Source organism: Sparus aurata, chromosome 15 (assembly GCF_900880675.1).
Source record: "Sparus aurata chromosome 15, fSpaAur1.1, whole genome shotgun sequence".
Classification (NCBI taxonomy): domain Eukaryota; kingdom Metazoa; phylum Chordata; class Actinopteri; order Spariformes; family Sparidae; genus Sparus; species Sparus aurata.
In genome coordinates this window covers 9,066,042-9,089,939 of record NC_044201.1, presented here as the reverse complement: position 1 = coordinate 9,089,939, position 23,898 = coordinate 9,066,042, and the positions used below count along the sequence as shown (strand labels likewise).

Below are 23,898 nucleotides of genomic sequence, written 5' to 3'. Positions count from 1 at the left end.
TCTCCAAGCAGCAGACGGAGACTTAAAGATCCTGCAACCCCACCCACACACTGTTCTCCAACTTCTTCACTTTAACACAGAGGATCCGCCGTGAACAGCTGCCCCACTGGTTTAACAGCCACCCGACAGGTCGCACATGAAATTGTGTGCTCCTCCACATTAAAAGGAAATAATCTGATTTATCGCATGCTGTAACTTGTGTTTGTGTGTGTGTGTGTTTATGTGTGTGTGGTAGCTGGTGGGGTGGTCCCTGCTCTTCAGATCTGGTTCTATGTTGGGGAAACTGGAGACCCCGGCAGCAAAAACGGCAGTATTTATACCCCTGAGATCTGCAGCCAAGAGAGCCCCCCTCAGCCCTCCATGTGTGCTTGGGTATAGACAAGTGGCTGCAATCCAAACCAGAGAGACTGGACACTCTGGTCCACCTTGCTCTCCTCTCCTCTCCTCTCCTCTCCTCTCCTCTCAGGAATTGTCCTTACACAGGAGTAGGACTCATACTCGCAGCATCTCAGATCCATATATGGATTGATGCAGAGTTGAGGGGCAGTAAAGTAAACTGGTCCCTGTGAATAATGGCAGGGGAATGGGACGGACTCTGATTGGCTCCAGTATAGCGCCGCTGTGAACCATCTGTATATGTGGACTTGTCCAAACAAGACTTTGATAGAAAGCATAGCAGCAGGTTGCTTGGAGAGGTCTGAAGGGCGCTCTCCATAATGATGCAACGGGCAGTTGGAGTGTGGTTGTTTAGCACAACACAGTGTACTCAGAAGACAGCACAGTTTATCTTGTATTTCTCCATGTCGCTGCTGTAAATGTGTTTGCACTGATTGATTGTTCGTCATGGTTGGAGCAGTGATGCTCGGCGTTCCTGTGGCATGTTTCTTTTTTTGGGACTGCCGTGGGTGTTGGAGTTATGGGGTATTAGACAGAGAGGTGTGAGTCAATGGACAACTGAACACGTAAACACTCCACACTGAAGCACTCCTAGGAACCATAAGTTGTCTGACAAGATGTGACGATCTGCAGCAGAACCATGTTTAGTAGAACTACAAGTGAGTCCCACAATAAAACTGGATACACTAACTTCATAATAGCTGATTCTGGACCTGTGTGTACGCAGCTGATGTTGGAACACCCAGAGTCATGTACTGCATTGTATACATCAGAATCATAACAAAGGACTCTCTTTGTGACAATACAGTAAAACAGCAATGATTATGACAAAATTAAACTGGCAATAGACCACTTTTTGCTTCTATTTATCATTCTGAGGTGCAAACTGATCGTACAGTATAATGACAGCGGAGTGAAAAAAACATCAGCATATAGATTGGTTCCTTGTAAACCTCAATGTCATTTTTTACCACAAAAATGTAGGTTGCATCATGCCATGCGGAAAACAAAACATCTGCAATGGTGCAACCAAAACAGGAAGAGGCATTGTCTTCCCCGGTCGCAATCCGCAGGTAACGTTGGGACAACTGGGCTAACTGTGGACATTCTGCACTTAGAAAAAAACGCTGATGGAAGAGGCAAAGAAGGTGAAAGGGGGGAGGTCAAACTGAGGTTCTTACAGTTATTTTTTGCTAGCCAGGCTAGGTAGCCAGGCTGTTAGCAGTAGCCATGTTGCTAACCCTGTTTTTGCGACAGTGGTGCCAACAGAGAAACACTGAAGGGGGGAAGTTGAAAAGTTGTCTATTTCCACTTTGATTACCTTATAGATTTTTATGCCATGCTAGTGGCATGGCTCTAGGGATAGGCCAATCAATGTCATTCTGTTTGTCAGACCACCACTTTGTCCCAGACTTCAAAGCAATTCAATAGTTTGATGCAAAATTGTGTTCACACATTTATGGTGCCCAGATAATGAGTCCTAATGTCTTTGAGACAGAGATGTTCACAAGTCTTTTTTTGCAAGTCCAAGTCAAGTCTCAAGTCTTTGGTCACAAGTCCAAGTCAAGTCTCAAGTCTCTAAAAAATAAAAGTCTTATGACTCTCCTGGTTGTAACGAGCCTTCTGTCATCTGTTGTTGTCCGGTCTACTTAGAATACTGCACAGTTATATCTAAAAAATATAGATATACAGCCTAGGATGGCCCTGGCTGTATATCTGCACACCTGGTTTTGTTAAGAAAGAGTCAACGCTGCTCTGTCCCTCTGCACTGCCACTGGCCACTTTTTTCGCAGCTGAATTTAGAAAACCTGTAGATGAACAACATGGAAAATGTGGCTGTTAATTATAGTAATAAGATCTGGATGAAATAGCTAACAATTTTATGTTTAGCTAAACACATCTGGAAGCACATGTTTCCGAGAGAAGAACTGGATCTAAACTAATTATGCAGGCTATATATCAATCTTTTATTTCTGATTATAGAGAGGGTTGCTAAAAAAAAAAAAAGACATAGACTAACTCAGGGTAACAGGAAAATATTGCTATTTCCCCAGGCCATTAGACTCCTGAACCAGAACTCAACTCATTATTTCGATTATATTTATGGCAGCGGAATGTAGATGATTTTTTTATGTCATGTCAACACCACTCAATGCAAACAAGTGCGACAAGCTAACATTCACTCATCTATTAAAATATTAAGTTACAAAGCTAGTAGCAAGCTAAGTGAACGTTACATAGCCGATGCTGAGCTAACCGTCCATATGCGCTAATGTGTCTGACCTATCCGGGTGAGTTTTCAGGTGCCTGATAAAATTTGATGTGGTGATCCAGCATCCTTGATTTGGGTACTGCAGACTTTGCAGTCAGCGCTCCTTCTGTTGGTGCCGTCCTGCATGAACTTTTTTATAACCAAATGTAATCACAAATGGTACAGTCGCAGCTGCAGATGTTGTAATCGGAGGTACTACTGCGTGAGGCCGTGAGGCATGCGTAATATGGTTACCGTGGTTACCATGAAAAAAAGAAAGGAATCACATTAAGTTCGTCAGACGTTTCAGAGTTTCCTCAATATTAATACGCCAAAAAAGAAAACATAATGATTATTCACGAGTCCCAAAACACAAGTCCGAGTCGAGTCTGAAGTCAACTGAGCAAGAGTCCAAGTCAAGTCTGAAGTCTACTGTGTGTGCGACTTCAGTGCGACTCGAGTCCGAGTCGCAAACTCGAGTCCCCATCTCTGCTTTGAGGACCACATGACTTTCCCTCTATTCCCACCATTAAGTTGACGTTTGTGGTTTTGACTGTAATTTCTTGATGTAATCAGTTTTCATCAAATTTGGCACAGACATTCATGTTCATGATGAATTGTAATACTTGGTGATCTTCTTACTGAGCTGTACTTTGCCTTAAGCACCAATGTTACCATCTTTACACGTCAAACTATGTTATACCTGCTTAACATCAAATTCTTACTCTTGTGTCCTGATCGTGAACCTCTTTAAACCATAATTTCAACCATTGTTTGTGTTTAGAACCAACAGATCACAGAGTATGACATATTCACTGCCCTCCATTCAGTCGCCACACACCTTGAATATATGAACAGCTACATCAGAATGCTGTTTGTTCATTTCATCTGGGCACTCAGTTCAATCTCACCCATGAAGCTGACTGGAAAACTTAACACTCCTTCAACTAGATTTTTGGACTTCCTCACAAACAAACACGAGACAGTTGGGATTGGCAGTCACACCTACTCTACTATTAGTCCTCACCACCAGAGCCCCAGAGAGCTGTGTGTTCAACCCCCTCCTGTTCATGCTGTACTCCCATGACCGCACTCCCACACATCAACTCAATTATAAAGGATGTAGGCAACACCACTATCATTTGTTGCACTATAAACAACAATGACACTTCATATCAGGAGGAAATCAACAATCTTGCAGAGTGATGCATGGAGAACAATCTACCCTTCAATGTGAACAAAACCAGGGGTCTGATTCTTGATTTTAGAAATAGGAGGCAAAGACACACACCAATGTCTACATCAGTGGAGCTGAAGTGAAGAAGGTGAACAGATTTAGGTTCTTGGGAATCAACCTCACAAAGAGCCTATCTTGGCCTTCACACATCACCATCCTGGTGGGGAAAAAAGCACTGAAAAGGCTCTACTTCCTAAGGGAACTTGTGTCAGCTAAATTTTGGTGCCAAGTTTCGTCAACTCCTGAGAGGAGTATGAGAATGCATCCTGACCGAACACATCACAAACTGGCATGGTTTGTGCATGGCCCAGGACAGGAAGGCTCTGCAGTGAGGGAAATTAAACCACTCCAAACATCATCAGTGATATCTGTAAAGTGAGATGTCTGCACGGAGCACAAAGTATACTAAAAGGTAACACCTACGCCAGCCACAGTCTGTTCACCCTGCTGCCGTCTGGCAAAAGTTACAGGACTACCACCAGATTACAAAGTAGTTTCCTCCCTCAGGCTTTCAGACTTTTTAAGTCATTCTCTGCACTCCACTATGTAAAATATTTTTTTCTTGTTTAGCATATAGAGCAGCTTGCATTTTGTTGTACATCCCTGTGCTGCAGAACGAAAAATAAAGGTATCGTAAACCTTGAATTAATTTTCCTTTTGTCTGTCTTTTGCTTTTTACCACTATGGTTTTCTTTCAATGATCAGCTTTAGTTTTTGCTTATGTTTGTTACGTGTAATCCTGACCACTTTAGTTGATGAACAATGGCGTTCATTTATGACCTAAATTCACTCTCGTTCTCTATCGCTCCATTACAATCAGAGAAGAAAATATTTTGACAATGCAGGAGGCAGACAACAGTTGTTTATTCTGTCGCTCTGGTAACCTTTTACCTTCTTGGCATACGAGAAAGGACATTAAAATGACAAGATTTCTCTCCACCAACATCTTTTTGTCTGAAGAGCGGCTTTTAAACAATGGTGAGAATTATTTGCAGCAGTTGTTGTGCCCATAAAATGCAAATCTACTGTGGGCTGGATGTCAAGTCGGGCAAGAAAAAGTAATCCAGATGGCTTTCTTATGTGTCATTTACAGCAACAATCATCAGCTGTCTCAGATCTTCCTTTTCGTGTCATGTTGATGTTGAAGATAAATCTGCAGCAGGGCAGCACACCCGATATCTATTCAGAGTGATAATTCATAAAGTGTGTAGAGATGATTGAACTGAATGCTTTTGAGGCGCCTAAAAAAGGTGGCATTTCAATATACAAGTTTCAAATCACACCATAAATGATCTATTCAGTATTTATAGTTTCTCATGAAAAGTCCCCAAACTGAAAAAACCTACAATTGTCCTCAGTTTGTGTGCCACCATTGTTGCTAAATACTTTGTGATTCTTAGTATGTTTGAAGCTTTCTGAGCAACTGGGTGTAATTTGAATTTTCACCCAACAGTGCCCCTCAGTGTCCGACCGAGGAACACATGCAAGAACAGGCATGTACATGGCACAGACATACAAACATTTGGAGTTGGAAGATGAATGTGCACTTTGAACATGTATTACAAATATTTTATTTACTGTATAAATAATACATAACAGCAGGGCCAGCCTTGTACAAGAGAAAGTGCTTATTACATTAAATAATATAAATAAAAATGTTGACAGCTCGTATTAAAAATCCATCCTTGCGATAAGTGCTCGTCATAAAAAAAGTATCAACACTATTTACAGAAAACAATTTAGAAGAGATAATTAAATAAACGTTCACAACAAGCTTATACACACACTATGAGGCTACAAAGCTGCTACTGATGAAATGCCCAGCAGGGGACCTTCTGCCACAGCCTCACTTTGCCGGATACATTAATCCTTGCGTGTACTTGGGGAGCCCTGTTTTTGCCGCGATCCACTTGTTGTAGTTGGTGACCTGCGTGTAAACACCTGGTTTGTTCTCCCTAGCACAGCCGTCACCCCAGCTCACCACCCCGAACAGAAACATCCGGCCAGACACCTCACACACCAGCGGACCTCCAGAGTCACCCTGATAGGGGAGGACACAGCAGTCAGTCAGTGATCAGAGCATAAAGAAAGGTTCCGGTATCTTTAGTATTTATATCATTAAACATTCATGGTTTATTATTTTATTCACTTGTCAAAAAATTACCCACAATGCAACTTAGCCACTGAGTGACATCACAGGCGGCAGTTTATCAGATTACATGCAGCTTTTTCTGGAGCCACAAAAGGTTTTATACTACTTTTTTCACATATGAAGCAGTACTCCCAAAGACTTATAAACATACTTAAATGATGGAGTTACTTGGTGGAATTGGTGGAGTTACCCTTTAAAGCAGGACTGTAGACATTCACTATATGCGAGGAAGAGGCCATCAGAGTTGCACTCTGATCTCTATAAACATACACATATTCATACAGTGGGTTCTTTGCTCACATTGCATGCATCGGTGCTCCAGTCAGGGGTCCCTGCACAGAACATGTTCTCAGTGATGAGATCTCCATAGTACAATTTCCTTTTACAGTCAGCCTGGGAGATCAGCTTCACCTGGGCCTCTTTAAGGTACTGGGAGTAATGCCATGCCACTGCAGAAAACCACAGCGTTCATTAGAAGAGTCATTGAAAGAACAAACAGTCATCAGTCATGAGTCTGTGGAAGTTCTGCACTACATACTGAATTTCTCCATCCCATATCCTGCGATGGTGCACTGAATTCCTGCAGGAAGCCGGGTGTGGGGCGGAGGGAGACACGCGGTCCGTGCAGACTCTGACTTCACCGCACATCCTCCACTTCTGCTTTTGATCCTCAACAGGGCTGAAATTTCAGGAGAAACACAGCCATGAGTTCTGCAGACAAAGCACCCAAACAGCTCTTTATCTCTCTCACTCACACACACACACACACACACACACACACACACACACACACACACACACACACACACACACACACCTATGTCATTGTTGTATGTGGTGTCGTTGTACTGTTGGTGGAGAATCAGTCTTTCCACAGTGAATTTCTGCTCCTTGTCAGCATCCGTCTCATTAATGGCCGTCTTCCCCAGGTATACAGTCATGTCCCGGAGGTTGGTCTCATCACTTGACGACAAAACACAAAACGTTAAAACACACACACACACACACACACACACAAGAGTGTAAACGTGTTACACCCACATATGAGTCATACTGCCCTGACAGTCTGAGAATTGCAGTGGAGGAAATGATGGTGTTCGGTGTTTTGTCTCACCCATCAGAGAAGCAGTGTGCAGCCGTGACAACCCAGCACGGCGAGATGAGAGTGCCGCCGCAGAGGAACTTTTGTCGCCGGTGAAAGATTGCGGCGACCCATGGGTGCGACTCTATGGGTGTGAAAGACCCACCCACGACTTTATACATCCTCCTCTCAGACCTCTCACCGCATGTCAGCTCTGCAGGGACACAAAGGGCAGGTCAGTGAGCTCAGACGAAGGGAACCACAAAGTGAGGAAAGACTGCATTTAAACAGCAGACCTACCTGTATCCGCAGCAGGAGGAGGTTTTACTGTTGGTGTTGAACCTGAGAGGGAGCAGCAGACAGAGATCATTAGGAGACTACAAATGAAACATACAAGATTTCATTGATTTCAAACACCCAGTCTCAGCCTTACATTTAGGAACGTTGCAGAGTTCCCTCACGATCCTCTTTTCTCTTCGGACCAGACACCACGGCGTCAAACTCCGGTCAGGATTCCTAGGGTTCAAGAGCATTCATATTAGACACATGATACCTCTCCTGAACACATCCAGGTGCGACATTGGTGACTGAAAGTATACCTGCAGTAATTGTGGTTGCCCAGTCCGTGTGAAGGTCCCCAAGGGTGAGGGAACCTGTTCCAGTTGAGACAACTGTGACCGCGTGTCGTCTCGGAAACATACCCCCTGTAATCGCTCCCGTCCCCGGACAGACACATCTCTGAAGATCACATGGAGAAAGAAGAACGAAACCATTTAAAGTCACCAGATACAACAAGTGCAGAATACTTATAATACGTGTTGCCTTTGCAGTTGGCTTACGCTTAAAGGTGCCCCTTGGTTTTGGTGACGATCCCTTTTTCCTTCTTGAGAGAGCCTGAAGAAGAGCGCAGACAAATGCGGCTTAGACGAAGTCCCCTTGGTATAAACATTACACATAAAGGTACTTCCTCTTATTGTTGCTCACCACGTTCACGCTGAATGATGCGAGGATGGTGACGATGACTAACAGGTTCATATTCACTTCTGGTTTTGCTTCTCCTCTCTGGGAATATTTTAGTCTGGAGGCAGGCTGAAAAAAGGAAGCAAAATTACAGAAATGGAACGAACTAAAACAGGATTCAAAGCTCACGTGCCCTCATATGGAGTTTATCTTTAAGCTGTGCCAGGACAGAAACATTGACACGTGGTTTAGGTGCTCATGTTCAGGTTCACACGGTGTTGCATCTCTGTTGATTGCGTGTGCACATCCATGCTGCAGAGGTTCTAATGTGAGAGCAACAGATTAGAGCGTGCTCACAATCTGGGATCTGTACTGTAAACACCACCTCTGTCTGTACAGAGAGTGCAACATACTTTTATTTCTAGATATATCTGGGACACAGTATCAACTTGTTATTGTGAAAGAAACATGATTGCATGGTTGATGCTTAACTTTTGACGAGGCTTCCTCCATCTGACCGAGGCAAAATGTTTGATTTGTGACGTTAGGCTTTGTTGATAAAATTGACCTCATAAAGTATTTATAAAGTAAACCAACAACTTGTATTTAGCTGAATGTCACACTTAAGGAATATTTGTTAGAGTTATGTTTACCTTTCTGTCAAAACTTGCAATCCTGTCGAAGCTCTTTTGTTTTCTCTTCCAGCTGTGGGAGCTATTACCTCCTCTCTGTATTCTCTGATATGCACCTGAGTTGTGGCTCCCGGCTCCTTGTTGTTTGCTGCTCTGGTGCTGCAGTGCTGATCCTCTCCTCCTTCCCTCCCATTTAAAAGCACACAGGCTGATAGTGGGAGGGGTTTAAAATGAGATATGAAAACATCACTGCTGCTCAAATGCTGACCAGCACAAGTTTTTTTTACCAAAGAATATTTGTCATGTCCTGTGACACATTCACACCGACCACTCCCCTTAAACCACATGCAACTTAAACAAAGAAGTCCAAACTTGGTCATGGATACAAACAAAACTGTTGCAGCTGTCTGTGAAGAAGATCACGTCATACTATGTCGAATGACAGGTTGGATGTTCAGAAGGAACAATAATAAACTCAATTTATTTCGTGAACTGAAATCTGGTTTGTGGACACCACAGCTTATCAGTAAGAAGTATGTTTTCATCTTAAAGATGCTCTTATCTCCTCGTGCATTGATTAGTGCAACATTATAATAATAATAACGACAACAACAACAAAAACAGGAGACAATTCAGCGCAAATGAGGAAAAATAAATAAATAAGAAGGTGCCAGCTCGGCACGGAATTCTCACCATACAGGAAGTCAACCGGGCCAGGTTAGGCAGGGTTGAGCTTCAGGGGTGAGAGTAGTACAATAGAGTGGAATAGAGAATAGGTAAGAGTGTGACTGTTTGATTAGTCTGATACAGAGTAGGCCACTCGATATGTGTGAATGTCTGGTGGGAGAGAGTTCCAGAGGCTGGGGGCGGATCGACTGAAAGCTCCTGACCCCATGGTGGTTAGGTTGGCAGATGGGGCCAAGAGCTGGATGGTAGAGGAGGATCGGAGAGTGCGGGAGGGTGGGTGGATATGGATCAGTTCAGCAAAATATGATGGTGCCGGGTTATGAAGGATCTTGAGAGTGAGGAGTAGAATCTTGAAATCAATGCAGGATTTGATAGGGAGCCAATGGAATTGCAGCAGGGCTGGAGTGATGTGTTCAGTAGAGGGAGTTCTGGTGCTGATACGATCAGCTGTGTTCCGGACCAGTTGGAGTTTGTGGAGTGATTTCTGAGGAAGACCATGGAGGAGAAAATTACAGTAGTCCAGATGAGATGTAATCAGGGTGTTTACGAGAATAGCAGTGCAGGTTGGTGTGAGTGACGGACTGAGGCGGTTGATGTTGGTGTTGCGTAGATGGCTCCTGTTTTGACATTGACTCCCGTTCTCGTGTTGAAAGCAAAACACTTTAAACAAGACCTGTACTGAAATCAGCTGCTTTCCAGAACTAAGAGGTATGATTATATCATACCTATTCCTATTTTAGCCTCTGTACATAGACTTTGCATTTGTTTTTGGGTTGAATTTAAAGCTCTTTATGACCCGGTTATACTTCAGACCCTATTAGTCTTTGTGTACAGGTTGAGATCCTCGGCAGTGGTCTTCAGTCTCTTCCTGAAAACTAAAGAGAACAGATCTTTGGTTATCTGGGCCCTGAGACCCTTGAATGACCTCCCTGAGGCAGAAACCTGTCTGGGTTAGTTTCTAAAAAAAAAAAAAAAAAAAAAAACCCAAAACACACACATACTTATCAAAAAGCATATCTTTTATTTATTTATTATAAATCAGTTTTTAATTTCTTGTTGATTTTAATTTAGTTCTTCTTGTTTTTATTGTTCATTTTGTTATTTTATTTCATTTAATCTATGTAGCGCACTTTGTACTTTGTCATCAAGTTTATCATTATAACTATCATTTAATTGCTCAGAAGAAAATATATTACTTTGTTTAAGGCTTACAATTGCTACAAGCATTGTCATCATTTTATCTCACTTCCTGACTGACTGCTCTTAGAATTCCCCTCACTTTTCTCTTCATCGCCACATGAATGCAAGCAGACAATGTTGTGTCTATATGGAATGATCTATTCTGATAGGACTGCAGCTTTAATAATATCATTATTTTGATTTACAATTGAAGTATATTTTGCTCAGCACACAAGTGGTCTCAGGGCATCAGCTCAAACTGGTGTTTAATCTCCTTGTCCCTCCTGTTCCCTATGAATTTCCCTTCAAAAAGCAGTGAAATTAGATAAAACATGTATGTGAATATTTTATATGGTGATGTACATGTAAAAACAATGTATATATATATATATATATATATATATATATACACATTGTTTTTACATGTATAGTTTATTCTGCATTTGCTTGGGCCTACACTCTATTTGAACATACAAGAAGTCTGAGACCAGGAGTGAAAAAACTTCTATTTTGCATTTGTTGCGAATGTAATATTTTTTTGCTTCAATACAAATGATAATATAAGATAATCTTGTATCTCGTATTTAGCATTTCCCCCTTTTGGCTTTTATGATAGAATGCACTCGACCTGGCATGGAGGAAAGTCACCGACCAAACTCATAAATCATGTGACATTGTGATGTAGTGTGATGTCACAAAGTAACAGAATTAAATGCAGGACCACCGACGAGGCGTTTCAGGAGCAGTGTTTTCTGCGGGAGAGAGGAGCTTCTCTTGGTAAAGAGACCTAACCTAAGATATTAGTGGAAAGGAAAACAAGAAAAACCATACTAGGTCCCTTTAATGACCTTCTCTGAAAGACTGCTCTTATTTTAAAAAAGCTTTTTATCAGGTCGTTTTTACGCACTTCAGTGATCATTGTTTTCAAAAGTTTTAACCCGTACTTACTGGTACTTCTATTTGCTAATTTAATGTGAATTGCTGTCACTTGTGACCTCACTAAGAGAGGCGTTAGCAAGTTCCTTCGTACTTTGTGGTTTAACGTCACTTAGACCTCAAAACCTAAAGACGCACAGATTTGAATAAATAGAAGAATAAATAAACCACTGGACGTGTTCACTATGATACATCCTTTGAATCATCTGCCTGTCATGACATACGAGTTGTCTTATTATTCAAGAGTCAGACCACTTAACACTAAAACTTGACAGAGCTATCCATTTTACCAAATTACTAAGTTTAAAGATCTGAATGTCAACATCTGGTTTGGATTACAGAGCAGCTGCCTTTCAAGTCCACACACTTAACACATCTTACACTCATAATGTAACACAACTTCCCCTAAAACAATAGGTATTGTAATGGTTTTTGGGGATTTCACGACAAAACTCTCTGACGCCTGTGTTACTCATATTTCCTCCTCTTTGACGTGACAATAGCCAGATATGACACCTTTCAGCAAGGCTGTGCGGACCGGAGGCTATTAAGGAATGAGCTAAACATGCATGATGCCAAGTCAGGAAGCATGACACAACTGAACAGCACACATTAATCAACTCATTTAATCACTCCTGTAGACTGGTCTGATGAATTTCAACTTTAAGCCCCACACAGGTGTTTTACTAAAACGACTGTGTGTAACACAGAAATTACCCAACCCAGGGGAACCCGGGATATTTGTGGTTGGAGCCAGCTGCAACATGCAGTGTTTGATTTGGGCAATTTGACACAATTCTTCTGTTTCCCCCACAAAAACCGCAGTAAAACACGAGAGATGCTGAAAATAATGTCTCACGGGCCCATGTTTTGGAAGTGTTACAGGCTTCAAGCACGAGTCATCTCCGATCAGATGACGTTCTAGACAGGAAAAAAGCAGACGCAGGATACAGTAATTGGTAATTTTTCTGCCTTGATTTAATAAAATCATCTTCTACTTCTTATTTTTGCTTTAACCTTTATTTAACCAGTTAAGTCCCTTGAGATTAAAATGCATTTGGTAAGGAAGATCTGGCAAAGATAGCACACCATTGCAAATGTACAAAGATTGTGAAAAAAAGCATATAAAAACAGAGAAGGGACAAAAATTACACCATAGAATTTCCCAGCTTATGAAAAGCAACATCATTAATCAGTTTTCACAGGTTTCTTTTTTTATCTCCCTGTCACAATAATCTTGATATAAGAAGCACTTTCTCACATAAAGACGCATACAACAGCAATTCCAACAAAACACACTGTTAGACTTGGCAGTAATTTTTAGCGTTACCTATTGCAAAATGACCGATATACATTACATACATATGATGTATGTATGATGTATGATGCTTCATGTTTTACAGTGACTTTCTTGAATTGGGAATTTGTGGTATTGTACTGCTCACACAACAGCAGAAGTGCTGCTGTAGTCGAAGAAGAGACTTCTGACAATTAAAGGAAATGTGTCACTGGCACAGCATCACTTTTTAAGTGTGTCCGGAGTGAAATATTTTCCAGCAGTGTTAATAATCAAATGAAAACGTGGAGAAAACAGAAAAGGATCATTCTTTTCATTAATTGCAGTAAAAAAAATGTTTTAACAATTATCCTATTGTATAACATCAGTTGCAGCGTGTTTATCGTGCCACAAAGAAAAGTTGCGGAACTAGCATCATACCGTAAAGCACATTTACAGTTATAGTTACTGTAAAGGGCAGTTACGGTAACTCACTGGCTGCAAAAATACATTTAAAAGTCCAACAGTGTTCGTAGATGTCATATTTACAAAAAAAATATGTTGGGGTTATTTAACTTTTCAAAAGGAGAGGAAAAGACCAGAACAATTAGGGTCGAATGCTGTACGTTTTTATGTGTTAACAAGAACACTCACATCCTGTACTAACATATGTAGGAGGTTTTGTTTCTATATATATATAGTGTGAGTTTGCACATGAGAACCACACTGACTTCAGCGTAAAGAAAATGAGGAACGGGAAAATTGCAAAGATAAGCCAACAGAGGCCGAGTGTGACTCATTTTGTTTTCAGTGACCTCATCAGATAAAGCTCAGGCTAGGCTATAGACTTCCAAAGAACTGCCAGCTATCTTGATTAAAGCGTGGTCACCTCATTTCCTTTCCCAGTAAACATTTAAACACAAACAACGGAAGTCAGTTCTTTTTATTTGCTATCTTCTGAATCCTGATCGTCAGACTTGCAGGCGTGTGCGAAAAACGCCTTCGACCCAAACTCTCTCACTCCTGTTTCTGAAAAAAAGACCCCAGAAGCCCTATAAGGTTAAACAGGTAGAAAAACAAGTAGCAACATACATTTTCACACCCGACACCCTGACATCACCACACAGGCTAACACTTGAGATGACAGGAAGTGATAAGAATTTCAGATCACATGTGCTTTCAGCTTCTCTTTTCAATCATAAGATATCTCCCTGCTTCCGCTTTCACCATGAGAAAAAGTATAATTCCTGTCATTAAAAGTGAAAAAGTGTCAGACAGTTCCAAGAAGCAACTGTTAGAGCTGGTGGGCAGGTGTCCGTGTCACATGTTTAATTCTCAAACTATTAATTGTCACATGAATAAATATATGATAAACTGATTAACAAAGAGAGAATTCTGCCTCCTGACTCGCTTCTCAAACTATCATTGAGGCCTACAAACACCACAAAAAACAAAAGACGGTTGCGGTGTGTTTTGTTTTGTTGTTACAAATAATAGCACTGGCCCCCGTTTCATCAGCCCTTTCTCACCATTTTGAGCACGTTGTGACATTTCTTGAGCAATCCCACATTTTTCATCATCCACCGTTTGCTCATCTCTTGGTTCATAGATTGGGACATTATCAGATCAACCTGCTGTGTCAAACTTCTGGAACTTCAACGAATCAAATCATTCTGTTGAAAATGATGAAGACAAGCCAATGTGACGAGGCATCTCAACCCTCAGCTTCACCGGTACAATGGTGGGTAACGAAGAGAGACCACAGTGTGTTGTGTGCCTCAAAATCTTAGCTTTAAACATGCTGCTTGGAGACTACACATCCTGAGCACAGAGAAAACATTGTTATCCATCAAAAGTTTGGGAACCGCTGTCCCAAACAAAACGGCTGTATGTTCCTCTTTAACCAACATAGGGACGTTTCATTCCACATTGTTCGTCTACAAGGGTCTGTAGGAGGAGAAGAGCCTCATTATCTCTGCTTTCTGATCATATCTAGACACTAATCATCATGGAAGGTCATAAGACATATATTCGAACTACATGTTTGAACCAAGCGTGTCATTGATACAATGCTCCTCGCAAATATAATGGGTAACAATTGAAAATGGACCTGTCTGTCTGAAGATTTTCAAAAGAAAATCGTACTCCTGAATTTTTCACTTGTAGCTTCTTTAACATGGAAATAATCTTGTGTGTGGGAATTGTGTTTGCTGTGAATCTCTGTGTTCATTTTGTGTGTGTGTGTGTGTGTGTGTGTGTGTGTGCGTAGGTCTCTCTCGTCTTGTGTCACCATCTGAGTGCCCGTTGAATAAAGAACTAGCTGACTTAAACACAACTCTACAGCTTCAGGGACAACTAAGTTCACGTCTGTCACTGTTAAGCAGTAAGGCTGCCATATGGCGCCCCCTAGTAGTGAGACGTGACGTGAGCTCTTGCGAACGTGTTGGAAATATTCATTCTGAGCTGCTACTGCTTGCTTTGTTGCCAAGGAGGAGAAAAACAAAATCAAGGAGCCTGTTGACATTAAATCCTCCAGTTTACTCTTCGTCAGCGAGCTCGGGTGTGGGTGGGATGGGAAATTCCCCAACAGAGGGAGCAGTCCTGCAGAGATCCTCCTGCGCCTCGTCCGCACACACGCATGCGCAGAAACACCGTCTCCCTGTCAGTCTACACTTTCACTTTACGCAGAGACCGAGTTGTCCGCCTCTGTCTGTGGCTTTTCACCCAAAAAACTCTCACAAAAACACAACGTGTCTGTTCACTTCATGGCCGTGTTTGACGGACAGTGACGTGTGAAGGTATTATTCGCCGCTTCAGCCTCCTCGTGTGAACACTAAAGACGAAAACGAGCCGTAAACAACACGGTTAGCTAACTTTGGAGCAACAATGTTCTGACATCTAAAGCAAGCTAATAGCCGTGTGTGCCGACTCTGACCTCCAGGACAGGTGAGTCGATCATGTTTGTGTCGCTTTTGGTAGACTTTTGAATCAACATTGTCCATCTGCAGTGACTTCCCTGGACCTGAACGCTGGACAAATGGCCCTCTACCTCCTAACCTCGGCTTTAGTGCAACAGGCAGAGCTGTAAATGTGATTAAAGATTAAACTGATTGTCACGTCAGGATTAACTAGGTCACAGTTGCAGCTAAAAAGTTGTATTCAGCAAGGAAAACTTTACAAAAATCTACGTAAACCAACGAAATGTAAGAAAGAAACTAATTTGGCTGTGCAATGGAATTAAATAAATGTCATATTAAGTTTTCATAAACTGGCTGATATGTTATCAAGTAGAATAGGAGATGGTTTAATAACATTTGTGATATTCCTTCATTGAAAAAACATGTTGTGATACCTGTTAACAGGTGGTAAAGATGATTTTACAGATGCACAGCAGACAGATGTGTATATGCATGAATAAAAAAAATTAAAGAATGGAAGTGTGTTCTTCAATGTAGTCCTAAATGTTTCTGGACAGTGATGATTTATCATACCCGCAGACATCACACTATGGAGCGGACTGCACTGAAACAGAGCCAGCTGTGTGGCTCCTGGGAGATGAAGGAGAGGCTTGGGATGGGAGGCTTTGGACACGTCTACCTGTATCAGCACCTTGTAAGTTCTGTCGTCCACCTGTATGCTGATGAGAACATAACCCTCAGCCCCCGATGAGCCTTTGGCGTGGTTTTATGCCCTGTCTGTGTTTGGAGCAGGAGTCGGGAGAGAAGATTGCTGTGAAACTTTGCCGCCTGGAGCTCAACTCCAAGAACAAAGACCGCTGGAGCCGAGAGATTCAGATCATGAAGAAGTGAGTGCAATTAAAAATCGTCTGCCTGTGTTCACAAAGAATCCGAGAGACAAACCTCAGCGTGCATTTTGTTCTTGTGTGTTGTGGTCTCTCCCTGTCACAGGCTCAACCATGTGAATGTGGTTCAGGCCAGAGAAGTTCCTGAAGAGTTGAGCACCATTGCTTTAAATGACTTACCTCTATTGTCTATGGAGTATTGCTCAAGAGGAGACCTACGCAAGGTATCATGTGGGTATTTTATAGACACCCTTAACAGTTGGTTGTCTTTTCAAACATTAAACTGTTAACCTACTCTATGCCTCTTTCTTTAGGTGCTAAATAAACCAGAAAATTGCTGCGGGCTAAAGGAGAGTGAAGTCCTCTCGCTGCTCAGTGACATTGGTATTGTTTCCTCACCTTTTACTTTGACAATAAGTCACTGTTATCACATGTTGAATGTATAATGTATCATTATTGATTAATACATTATTGTTATTTTTTTTTTTTGTACAAACACAGGTTCTGGTATCCAGTACCTCCATGAAAACAAGATCATTCACAGAGACCTTAAGCCAGAGAACATAGTTCTGCAGGAGATTGATGGGAAGGTGATGAATGCATCCTGTGCATTCTGCACTGTTTTATATGTGATATGATTTTCTGTCATTTGTTCTCATTATGAAACTGTTTTTCTCCAGCTTGTCCATAAAATCATAGATCTGGGTTATGCTAAAGACCTTGATCAGGGCAGTCTGTGTACATCCTTTGTTGGAACTCTCCAGTATCTGGTAAGGGTTGTGTCACTAATGCACTGCTGTGCAAAAAAAAAAGAAAAAAGTTTTCAACAATCAAGCCCTGTTTTTATACAAATGTATCTGTATGTGTGTCAGGCTCCAGAGCTGTTTGAGAGTAAACCCTACACTGTAACAGTGGACTACTGGAGCTTTGGGACTGTGATCTTTGAATGCACTTGTGGCTTTCGACCCTTTTTACACCACATGCAACCTGTACAGTGGTGAGTCAACATAGAGGCAGCACACAGCTGCATCCCGAAACTGTCGGCACAGACATATGTTAGATTTTGCCTTGCAGAATATACACACACTGTATGTGAAATGTAGTCAAAAGATGTCTCTGAATGTTTTCAACATTGTGTGGATCTGGTTTTCATTGTGTTGGCTTTATTTTTCACTCTCCGTGGTTTCATGTTTGTCTTTTTTACAGGACAAGTAAAGTCAAGAACAAAGGTCCCAAAGACATAATGGCAGTGGAGGACATGAATGGGGAAGTCAGATTCTCCACACACCTCCCATATCCCAACAATCTCAGCAGGTAGAAGGGACAAACAGCTTGTATTATGCTGTCAAGCTTCCTTCATTCTGCCTTAAATCTAACCTTTGTGTGTGAATGTGTGTGTGTTCATAGGCCGCTGCTGGAACCAACCGAGTCTCTTCTGCAGATGCTGCTACTGTGGGACCCTGCAGCACGTGGTGGAGGGCTGGATCCAGACACAAAGAAGCCGAGCTGCTACACAGCTTTACAGAATATTCTCAACATGAAGGTTAATAACATGAACCCTGCCTGTGTTTAGACTCACTAAAACCAGATTTAATTGAGTGGATTTATGGTTTCATGCATCCCAGCTGAGGACAACATGGAAAGAAAATCTGCTGAATGTGTTCCTTTTTTTTCCTCCAGGTGATTCATGTGTTGGACATGACTTCAGCCCAGCTGCACTCGTTGGTTTTGGGTGCTGAGGAGAACTTGCACTCCCTGCAGCTTCGCCTGGAGACACACACACAGTCCCACATCTCCCCGCTGAGTCAGGAGCTGCTGCTGGAGACGGGAATCTCCCTCGACCCACGCAGACCGCCCTCGCACTGTCTGCCAGAGGGATTGGTACGTGACACGCACGCACATAAACATAGAATGTGTAATGTCAAACAGGCCCAGCCAAATGTACATAGGCAGCAAAAGACTTCTTTTTTATCTCCATAATTGAAGAATTTTGTTTTTGTTTTGAAATGTTTGGTTATCATTATTGTTGTTTTTGTTATTTCTGGTCATTTCTAAATGTTTGACTCAGCATAGACTTCTTCTGCAGTTTTTATTTTATTTTATTTTTTACCAGTGCATGAACCCTTTTCTTACTTACTTACACACACTACACTGTAGAAGCCACAGTCATATTTGTTCTCTGCTTTCAGCGAGGCTGTGACAGCTCCATAGTCTTCCTCTTCGATAAGAGCCTGAACAAGTACTCTGGACCACTGACTGCCAGACCTCTGCCCGACAGTGTCAACTTTATAGGTAAGACATGCGTAGATAAATGTATCCTGAGTTGTAAAATGATTTTATAAAGAAAGGAAGATAAACCCTTTCTGAATCACTTGTCTTGATAAGCTTTATTTTTAAACTCCAGTGTGAATTAATGAATATGCCTCAGCTCTCTTGATATTGTCTGGAGCTGCTATGATCAATTGATTTGTCAGTTAGTTGTCAACTTAATAACAAACTATTTTGACAATGGGTTTGTAAGTTTGAGCAATTTTTAAAGGAAAAAATGAAAAGATTCTCTGATTTCAGCTTCCCTATGACCTCTGGGACAGTAAACTGAATATCTTTGGGGTTTGGACAAAACAAGACATTTGAGGACATCATCTTGGGGTCTTTGGAAAACACTTATCCAGTTTTCTGCCATTTTAGACCAAACAACTAATCGAGTAATTGAGAAAAAAAACCAACAGATTAATCACCAATGAAAATGATCATCAGTTGCAGCATTATCACATTTTGAAAATGAGGGACTTTAGGGACTTTAGTTGACCATGTCAAACATTTTTATGTTTTTTTAGACCAAACAACTAATCGAGTAATTGAGAAAAAAAACCAACAGATTAATCACCAATGAAAATGATCATCAGTTGCAGCATTATCACATTTTGAAAATGAGGGACTTTAGTTGACCATGTCAAACATTTTTGTGTTTTTTTCTGAACTATATGTTGTCTCAGTGAGGGAGACAAAAACACAGCTGCCACTGTCTGCACTGAGAAAGGTGTGGGGGGAAGCAGTCAGCTACATTTGTGGACTGAAAGAGGACTACATCCGCCTGTACCGGGGACAGAGAGCTGCCATGTAAGTGCACTACAATGCACACATATAGTTGATACACCCACACACTGAAACATCCTTACCTTGTGTTTGTGCCTGTGTAGACTGAGCCTGCTGCGTTACAACACCAACTTAACACGATACAAGAACCTGCTGTTCTCCCAGTCGCAGCAGCTCAAAGCCAAACTGGCCTTTTTTAAGACCAGCATACAGCACGACCTCGAGCAGTACACCAAGCAGAGACACACCGGCGTCTGTGAGTAGATGTTAATCTCTGGCTGTGATACATAATTTAAAGTCATTCCTGAAGCTTTAATATAAGATATCTGTTGTTTTGTGTTTTTTTTCTGAAGCTTCGGAAAAATTGCTAAAGACTTGGCAGGAAAATGAAGACAAGGCTGATGGATATATGAAGGTTGGACGTTTGTTTAATTCATAACAAAAAAAAAACGTATTTGCAGAGATTGAAAACATCACATGCTAACAATGTTATTCTGCTGTAGGTTGCAGATGTGGGGTATCTGGATGAAGAGATAGTGGCAGTACATTTTGAGATTGTGGAGTTGCAGAGGAGTCCATTTGCAAGGAGACAGGGTGATGTCATGGAACAGCTGTGAGTATCTCTGTAATGTTTACACGATAATCATTTCCTTAAGCGACTGATTTACAGTCTTTGAAGTAGGTCTTGAAGCCATAGTCAGGTGCCCATCTGGATAATTAAACAGATTCTAATTGATGTATATATTCCTTCTGGTCATACTGGCTCGTAAGAAATGTGTTCCAAGAATGGCTTCGATGCAAGTTAAGGGCTGTACTTTGCGTTACCTCTGCTGCAGCTCAGCAAGGGAAATATTTGATACTAAACAGACTGTAACTCTGGAAGATATCAATTTGCTGTGATTGAGTCAGACTGCTGCTGAAGCCTCATATTAACTAAAGATAAACTTTAGAACATATTTTTTAATGGAACAAGGACTGGATTTTATCCCCTGTCATTACCATTGGCACCATGGAGGGATTTTAAGAACAAAAAACTGGTATGCACATGTTCACTCTCTGTTTTGCCCTTTTTTCAGTGAGCAGAAGGCGATTGAACTCTACAAGCAACTGAAAGCTAAATGCAAAAGTAAGTACAAATCATTTCACATTTAAAACAGTAGACATGGGTTACAGGTAGGATTGCAGCAGTATACCACTTCAGGCTAAACGACGGTATGAAAATCGAAGGTTATCATACCATTTAGATTTGCTTATCTATGGTGTTAGATTTTGCAGTTTCAGTGTTACAGAAAAAAAAATCCTACTGTATGAGTATTTGTGTAATAAATGTATTGTTTTTTTAACCAAAAAAACCCTTCTGTATTAATTCCTGGAGGGGCATTGTAGCTGATAATAACAATTGTGTAATGCCATTTACTGCTGTGAAACTGGTGTTTTCCAAGATAGTTGCACCATGAAAATCTCATAATCCCTGCAACCCTTGTTATGGGGCCTCCTTTATTTCTTCATTGCCACTTAGAGTGCTGAGGAATTTGATAATGCTTGTTGCTATGGCTACAATTCAGTTGTATAACAAATAAATGTGTTGGCTGAAAATATGTACAGAGTGATTCACTAAATGTACCACAGGGGGCCCCATTGCTCAAATTAATTCTTCAGCATAGCGGTGAAAAGGGAAAGCGAGATGGTGCGTAGTATGTGTCTGTGTCAAACTATAGTGTTTGGATGATAAAAGGAGAATGTTTTCGTACAGGTCCTGACCCTCCACATGGCTACAGTGACAGCTCCGACATGGTGAAGACAATACTCCAAACAGTTCAGAACCAGGACAGGGTGCTCAAAGACTTGTACACTCACCTGAGGTACAAACAATCATGCAGAGCTCAGCACAGCTCAGGTGTCATTTTACTGTTCTCTCTGTGTGTGATTTGTGAATGTTCTCATCCTTCTCTTTTTCTGTAGTACAATTCTGGTGTGTAAGCGTCGCATCGTTGATTTGTTCCCTAAGTTGGAGAGGGCGGTGGGAAACATAAAAACCGCAGAGGCAGCAGTGATGCAGATGCAAATGAAGAGACAGAAAGAGTTCTGGTACCTCCTCAAAATTGCCTGTGTGAGTATATGACAGATGGCAAATAGTGATGTTGTAGGCACTTGAGGCTTGGCGATAAGGTATTAAATGCATCAGTCATCCAATAATGCTGTTGTTAATACAGGGTGTGGTTGTTGTCGTTTAGGCCCAGAGCAATTCTCCACCACAATCGCTTTTGCAACGGCCCACTGACAGGTAAGATCTCTGACAGGTAATACTCTGCCGCAAGTTTCACAGACTTAAACAAAGTAAATATCCTTAGGAAAACATCGTGAGACAGTTTCTCTGTCATTGGCTTGTCTGTAGAATCATTACTTCCTCAATTACTATTGTTTTTTCCGACAATAATATAGAGCTTTGACGTCCAAAAATATCTGTTTTTTATGGTCTGTGCACAATTGCGACATTCATTGCATGATTAGTGGGGTTACATATGCAGGAAAACGTATTCAAATAGTCAATTTAGAGTCTTCTGTCTCTTTCAGTGAAACTGTTCATGAATTACTGGATGCAAATCAACGTTATCTGAGTCAGCTTACTTCTCTACTGCAAGACACCACCCAGGAGATGGAGCACAGTGTTATGGTATGTTATGGAGGTGCAAGGGAGTGAGTCCATGCTTGTAAATTGACTCCTTGAAAATAGACTCACTGCTCACAATTTCTGTTTGACTTGCCAGAAGGCATCTGTAAAAATAATCTTGCTTGTTGTAAATATTAGTTGGCACCACATATATGTTCACTTTGTATAGACTAAAAACACACCTTTGCCATTAGTCTTCATAAGGTCACACTAGTTCATCTGCTTGAGGTCAAGGTTCAGGTTATAAAATGTAAGAATGGCATGAAATTGTTCAGGTAGTAATAGTGGAAAATGGTTTGTTTAATAGTGCAGCATTAACTTGTTTGTTCTTTCTCCAGGAGCAGGACTGGAGCTGGACTCAGTACAGAGCAGTGAAGAACCCGACCAAAGACTCGGTGTTATGAGTCAACGATTTATACTGTAAACACGTGCCTTGTCAGAGTGACACTATCTGAAAGCTTTGTGATTCCATACTGTGTCATTTACATAATAATGCTGTAAGACAATATGTGAAACAGCATGTTGTGGTAAGCTATTCATGTTTTAACTTAAATGTGTATTGTTGAATTTTAAAATCTACTTCTAGCTGCAACCAAGACTTATTTATTTTAATAGTTATTTTGATTAGGGTAAATGATGATTGCTGACAAACTTTGCATGATGGAATGTGAATACATTTTATAAATGTCTGGCACATAGTCATTGTTTTTTCTTTGTTCAAGCACTTTCAGTGTGCATTTTCTTAGAAACAGTTTGTCTTTTGTCTTCATGTGTTAAACTCCTCAAGATACTCAGTCTCTGGTTATTTACATTCTCACAGTGTGTCAGACAACTGTCTGCACACATACAGGAAATTGCTTGTTTATGAGACCCAGGGTTCAAAATGCTCTTGAGGGCTGCTGAAATCCAAACAATGGGGAGGCTAAACAAGAGGAACATGGAGAAAATGACAGAAATGTAATGTTGACCCTTCTTCAATAGAGGATGTATCCTGCTATTATCATACACTGACCATCAACATTATAATTTGTTGAAGTGTTTTCATTTCACTTTCATGTCATTTGATTGTACGATAAGAAAAAAAAAAAAGCAGAAATAGAAAGACATAATAGAAATACAGAGGCCTTCACACATGTTTCTGTACATTTACAGAATATACCAATACAACGCACAAAGCCTGTGCAGCTATTAGTTAAAAGCACGATAAACCAGCCAGCTTGCCTTTCATCCTGTTATATGTCAAATACGAGTATCTTCGTTTTCAAAGATTTAAAAGTACGTATCACAGATGACATGGCTGACCATTGCTGTAAACGAAAATCATGTGCACTGAAAGAAAGAACAGTACGTGAGACTGTACGCTTTGGTGACACATTTGTTAAATAAAACGGTCAAACGAGTAGCTTTTCTTTTCTAAATCCAGGAGACCTAAGGAAACATTTGCGACTGCGGTCAAGCCCGACTCCACTCGAAACAGCCCCAAATTATTTTGTGGCTCCCGTATATAGTAGATATTATGGTAATGCAGTGCAAGAACAGAAT

General features: G+C 41.1%; 2 protein-coding genes across 3 annotated transcripts; one reads left to right on the top strand and one right to left on the bottom strand.

The window, feature by feature from the left end:
* Positions 1-5,437: 5,437 nt before the first annotated feature.
* plaua (plasminogen activator, urokinase a) lies at positions 5,438-8,877 on the bottom strand. The gene is made up of 11 exons (XM_030441451.1): positions 8,731-8,877; positions 8,102-8,206; positions 7,957-8,011; positions 7,717-7,855; positions 7,551-7,633; positions 7,418-7,459; positions 7,151-7,331; positions 6,854-6,999; positions 6,575-6,715; positions 6,337-6,485; positions 5,438-5,925 (listed from the first exon to the last, which is right to left on the bottom strand). The coding sequence occupies exons 2-11, from the start codon at positions 8,150-8,152 to the stop codon at positions 5,731-5,733; spliced, it is 1,182 nt and encodes a 393-aa protein (XP_030297311.1). The 5' UTR covers positions 8,153-8,206; positions 8,731-8,877; the 3' UTR covers positions 5,438-5,730.
* Positions 8,878-15,411: 6,534 nt separating this feature from the next.
* LOC115596366 (inhibitor of nuclear factor kappa-B kinase subunit alpha-like) lies at positions 15,412-23,054 on the top strand. 2 transcript variants are annotated; one of them, XM_030441419.1, is made up of 22 exons: positions 15,412-15,733; positions 16,285-16,399; positions 16,498-16,592; positions 16,696-16,813; positions 16,904-16,973; positions 17,091-17,179; positions 17,270-17,359; positions 17,462-17,586; positions 17,796-17,903; positions 17,997-18,132; positions 18,270-18,470; positions 18,779-18,881; positions 19,586-19,709; positions 19,790-19,941; positions 20,039-20,100; positions 20,189-20,298; positions 20,762-20,811; positions 21,439-21,547; positions 21,648-21,795; positions 21,920-21,969; positions 22,260-22,359; positions 22,695-23,054. In XM_030441419.1, the coding sequence occupies exons 2-22, from the start codon at positions 16,295-16,297 to the stop codon at positions 22,758-22,760; spliced, it is 2,211 nt and encodes a 736-aa protein (XP_030297279.1). In that variant the 5' UTR covers positions 15,412-15,733; positions 16,285-16,294; the 3' UTR covers positions 22,761-23,054. The 2 variants fall into 2 exon arrangements, with proteins under 2 accessions (XP_030297279.1, XP_030297280.1); XM_030441420.1 differs by lacking the exon at positions 15,412-15,733 and having other exon boundaries at positions 16,696-16,820.
* Positions 23,055-23,898: the final 844 nt, after the last annotated feature.

Excerpts from the sequence above, each read along its gene's own strand:
- plaua (XM_030441451.1), bottom strand. The coding sequence starts at position 8,152 with ATGAACCTGTTAGTCATCGTCACCATCCTCGCATCATTCAGCGTGAAC. Across the intron at positions 7,856-7,956 it reads ACCAAGGGGCACCTTTAAGC|AGATGTGTCTGTCCGGGGAC; the intron begins GTAAGCCAACTG and ends TGTGATCTTCAG. Across the intron at positions 7,332-7,417 it reads TCCTCCTGCTGCGGATACAG|AGCTGACATGCGGTGAGAGG; the intron begins GTAGGTCTGCTG and ends GTGTCCCTGCAG.
- LOC115596366 (XM_030441419.1), top strand. The coding sequence starts at position 16,295 with ATGGAGCGGACTGCACTGAAACAGAGCCAGCTGTGTGGCTCCTGGGAG. Across the intron at positions 17,904-17,996 it reads TATCCCAACAATCTCAGCAG|GCCGCTGCTGGAACCAACCG; the intron begins GTAGAAGGGACA and ends GTGTGTTCATAG. Across the intron at positions 21,796-21,919 it reads ACCTCCTCAAAATTGCCTGT|GCCCAGAGCAATTCTCCACC; the intron begins GTGAGTATATGA and ends GTTGTCGTTTAG.